The sequence below is a fragment of the Camellia sinensis genome, chromosome 6 (assembly GCF_055761805.1).
Source record: "Camellia sinensis isolate YWXY chromosome 6, ASM5576180v1, whole genome shotgun sequence".
NCBI lineage: Eukaryota > Viridiplantae > Streptophyta > Magnoliopsida > Ericales > Theaceae > Camellia > Camellia sinensis.
In genome coordinates this window covers 198,479,727-198,484,516 of record NC_138966.1, presented here as the reverse complement: position 1 = coordinate 198,484,516, position 4,790 = coordinate 198,479,727, and the positions used below count along the sequence as shown (strand labels likewise).

General features: G+C 37.0%; 1 protein-coding gene across 1 annotated transcript; it reads right to left on the bottom strand.

Annotated features, from left to right (window-relative positions):
- Positions 1-3,570: 3,570 nt before the first annotated feature.
- LOC114305000 (L10-interacting MYB domain-containing protein-like) lies at positions 3,571-4,425 on the bottom strand. Its single transcript, XM_082876902.1, has 2 exons — positions 4,333-4,425; positions 3,571-4,200 (listed from the first exon to the last, which is right to left on the bottom strand). Exons 1-2 carry the CDS (start codon positions 4,423-4,425, stop codon positions 3,571-3,573), a joined length of 723 nt encoding a protein of 240 aa, XP_082733028.1.
- Between the last annotated feature and the right edge of the window lie 365 nt (positions 4,426-4,790).

Genomic DNA, 4,790 nt, shown 5'->3' with positions numbered 1-4,790 from the left:
TTGGCATTAAAAATTTTCTTACGTAGAATTAAATTTTCATAAATTTTATGAAGAAAATTTAATTTATCACACAATATCGTAACATTAACACAAATGTGTGTAACATCGTCTGAAATTGGCATAACAAAATGTTTAAATTTTTTTTACTTCATGTTGCAAAAGTTTGTAAGCCCCCGTTTGGGAAGTGGGTTGACTTTTTGGCTTTTTTGGCTATTTTAGCCTGGGGCTAAAAAGCCTGGTTTGGAAAGGGCTTTTTGGCTTTTTTGGCTTTTTGGCTTTTTGGTGAGGTGTCATCTTGTTAAAAGACCAAATTGCCCTTTTCCATTTTTTTTTATTTTTTAATTTGGGTTGGAATTTGGTATTATTTCCGTTTTTTTTCTTTTTTTTTCCTTTTTTTTTTTTTTCAATTTTGGCTTTTTGGTGAAAAACAAAATTTTTTGGTATGTTTTTTTTTTCAGTATTTTTTTTTTACAATTTTGGGTTTTTGCTTAAAATATATATATATATATATATATATTTGGATTTGGCATATTTTTGTTATTTTTAATTTTAATTTTTTCTGTTAGGTTTCGATTTCGCCTATTTTCCTAATTTTTGTTTTTTTTTTTTGGGTTTGGATTTCGGTTTTTTTTTTTTTTTTTTTTTGTATATTGGGTGTCGATCTGCCGACTTTTGCTTAATTTTTTTATTTTTCATTTTTTTTTTATTTTGGGTTTGGAATTGCCATATTTTGGTTCTTCTTTTTTATTTTAATTTTTTATGTAGGGTTTCGATTTTGCGTTTTTTTTGTTTTTTTTTTTTTGGGGTTTCGCTTTGGCATTTTTTGCTTTATTTTTTTTGTTGACAATTTTTTCATGTTGGGTTTCGATCTCCCAAATTTTGCAAATCCAAATTTTTTATTTTTTATTTTTTTTTGAATATATTTTTCAGATTTTGCGCTAATTTTTTTTTCTTTGAATTTTTTTATTTTGTGCTTGGATTTTTCGTATTTTGTTTAATTTTTTTTCCTGTTCCTTTTTTTAATTTTGGGTTTGGATTTGGCGTATTGTGCTTAAATTTTTCGATTTTTATTTGCGAATTTATGTTTTTGTCTTTTTATTGTTTATTTTTTTTACTATAACTATGTTATTTTTTTTTGTCTTGGATTTTTATTTTTAAGTATGTCTTGTTTTTTTTTAATTGGTATACAATAAATTTTTTTTTAATACATTTATGTGTTTCATTTATTTGTAATTTACGTCGCACATGACAATTTGTCTATTCTTTTTCTTTTCCATTTGTTTTTATCTGTTTTACCTTTTTTTTGTTTTTCCAAAAGCAAAATTCGTATGGATTGTTGTTTTTCAAAGTTAGGCATGTCAGCAACTGGAAGGGGTTACATTCCCGTGGAAACTCATACATATTGTACATGATAATATATTTGAATACAGTCTGTTTCACGTGTGTCATTATGTGACAACCATACGAAAATTATTTTGACTACTATATATTTTCTAACATTCTGTTCTTACACATGTAACATAATTTGTCGCGTATGTGAAGGTGGACCAATGCCATATGGGGGTCCTCATCTCCAACCATTAAACCATCCTCGTCATGTTCAACTTCTGGTATGGCATTTACTATTGCCATAGCCTCTTCCTCGTCATAGATTGGCTGAACAGTTGTTGGGTTACCTGTGTTTCGCCGTATATAATTATGTAATGCCATTGACGCACCTACTAACTGAACTGGCACATTTGCAAAGTCATACCGAGGCATGTCTCGAATAAACCCCCATCGCTGTTTCCAGGCACCGAAAGTGTGTTCTACCACACTGCGTAAGGACGAGTGCACTTTGTTAAATAATTCCCTTGGCGTGTTTGCCATCCTGTTCCGTGCAATACGTCGGAATTCTTGTTGGTGGTAACGGTCACCTTTGAATGGTGCTAAGTAACCAATCCGGTTTGGATAGCCAGAATCGACAAGATAATATTTGCCTGCAGATATGACAACAATGTATGACACAAAAAACGAACATTCTGCGTCATTTTCATATAACGCTTTCTGAGGAAAAAATTAATACATTATTAAATCTATGAACAGGACCATGTGTTACCTTCGTCAGGATGTGGGAAGGGGACATTCTCATTTGTTAGTATCTCGTTGAATATGCGATTATCATGCATACTTCCTTCCCATCCGCAAGAAATGAATATGAAACACATGTCAAAATCAACAGCGGCCATTATATTTTGTGTGTGACAGTATTTCCTACCGAAATATGTTGCCGCATCTGGCCCCGTAACCCATGCACTGACATGTGTTCCGTCTATTGCGCCAATGCAGTCCTGTAAACATGGATCATATGTTTTGTTTCGTAACTTTGTAACAAGTGTTTCAAATTTGTCACGTGCAGTTAATAACAAAAACCATATATATTGTCTTGATTTATATGTCAATCATGTTTTGCTGAAGTACCTTGAACGGTAGGTATTTCCGTCTAGACCGCACGTATGGATGTATACGATGCTGACTGTATGTGGGCCGGCAATGGACAACAGTGAACTCTTTCACAGAATTTAATACGTTATGCACGTGCCTCGACACAGTCTCCCCAGAATGTTGGAACCGTTCCTGGATTTCCCGATTTTGCTTCCCTTTCAAGACATGGATAAACATCGCAACGCTTTCTTCAACAGCTAAGCCATGTGGATGTTGCGGGACTTGTAACCCAAAATCATTTACTAATGTCTCACACAATGCGGCAAAAACTTCCTTCGGCATGCAAATATTTTCCTCAAAGCGACCCATATGCCCCGCATATAGTTCGCATATCCATGTATTCCCAGTTAGTATAGAAGTGCGACATGGCGTTTTATTCATGTGTTTTTGGTACCATTATGTCGCCAACTGGCATGCTTGTAGAAATGTGCAGTTCTGTTCTTGTTGCACTTGGACCGCCATTTGATTAAGCATTTCCATTATTTCATCATGGTTGCTTCCATCCCAGGGATTCATCGCGTCTTCGTTGATGCGAAACCTACAAAAGTGGCAGCCTTTCAATCAGTTGGCACGTGATTCATTGACTTAAATTATATTGAATTTTGCAATTATACAATGCCGACATTGTTTTTAATGAAAGCAATGCTGTGACCAATGTCCTTTGGAACGCATGATCATATGAATTGCACAAAAAAAAAGAAGTTGTTCAACTTATGCTTTACAGGGGGGCCATGGTGGTAACAACCACAAAACTAACAAAAGAACTTGCGACATATAGGCATTCAGAAGCGTGCATCTAAAACGTAATTCCCTGTCTTAAACGTAGCGACACAAAATATTAAAACGTAAACATCCCATTCATTTCCCAAAAACGAAGCACAACCATGCTTCCGGTCTGTCAACCCATGCACTTACCTAAAACTTGTTGCTGCCCGTAGCTAGCAAGAAGAAAAAAAAAAAGAAGACAGAATGCAAAACATACACACACCACCATCATGTTTTAGTACATAGCCAACAGTACCATAAGTCTAAGTTTTAAAAAGGAAGAAAAGGACATGCATCTTCAACACTCGTAAGACCGATACATCACATCCGGCGACCCCCAAACAGGTTTGCAAATGGCCCCGACGCAGTACACTGGAGCTGCTTCTGTGTAAGCCATCCAATGATGTGGTCGTCATCAGGCTGGCACATCATGACCTCCCGGTAATCGGCATTATCCATAAGTGTGAAGGTGAAGTGAAATAACGGCGTACCAATCAGGGATGGAATACTGCTCAGTTTATGCATGCACTCGGAAATAGTGTACAGCGATTCATTGCCTGTGAGGTGCCTGACCGTGACCTGCTGATTCTTCGAACGCACCACATCTGTCATTCTGTTCATGCTTTCCGCAATAACAGACGCATCACTTGTTGCCTTCTTTGACTTTGAGACACTTGTTAATGGCGTCTTTCTCATTTTTGCCTTTTCAATCGGCACATGCTCCAGTGAAGAATCAGAATCCACGTCCTGTACTCCTGTGGGTATCAGATCAGCAAATGGCTGGGCTCCCAAACTACGCACTGAATCAGATAAGTCCGTAGCAGCTTCAGGAAGGTTCTCTCCCGGGGTCCAATGGTGCTTCCCAGTAGTTGCTGCCCCCATGAAAACCGTCTCCATCAAGTCACGGTGTTCCAACGTTTTCTTCCTGAACTTCGCACACGCCTTGTTGATCTGCAGACATGTACATGTGTAAAAGAGGTAGACGTTATATTTCATATAAATAAATTTTATTGAAGTTGAATGAAGAAGTAAAAAATGTACTGGTAAATGACAAATATGAAACTTGTTTGTACATGTACTTACTGATTCCATCTTGTCCCACCACTCGTCAGGTGCCTGAAACAAACCGGTGTCATAGTCAAAGCCTATCCCGGACACTCCCTTGCTTGAATCCATCAACTTCGTCCACCCTTACCACTCTTTTTTCAAGCTCATGTACTTATTCTTCAACTGTTTCAGTCCATGTTTTTTTCCTGTTTTTCTCTGAAATTTCCTTGACAACGACTTGTACCCTGCCTGGCTGAGGACTAAGAATGGCCGATTTCCTTTACTAATCTCATTTGCAATCAACTGGAGGAAAACTCGGACTGAGTTACTGTCCCATGAGGCCTTGTGGCTTAACTGAGTTTGTGTCTCTTCAAGACTGGTTGACTTGTTACTGACAACGCCTTTGCTTTTCGAGTGGTTACGAGGCGAAGTACGTGTGGAAGTCATTACTAATGTACGGTTACAAAAGATTACCATCACAAATTTGGTTTTTA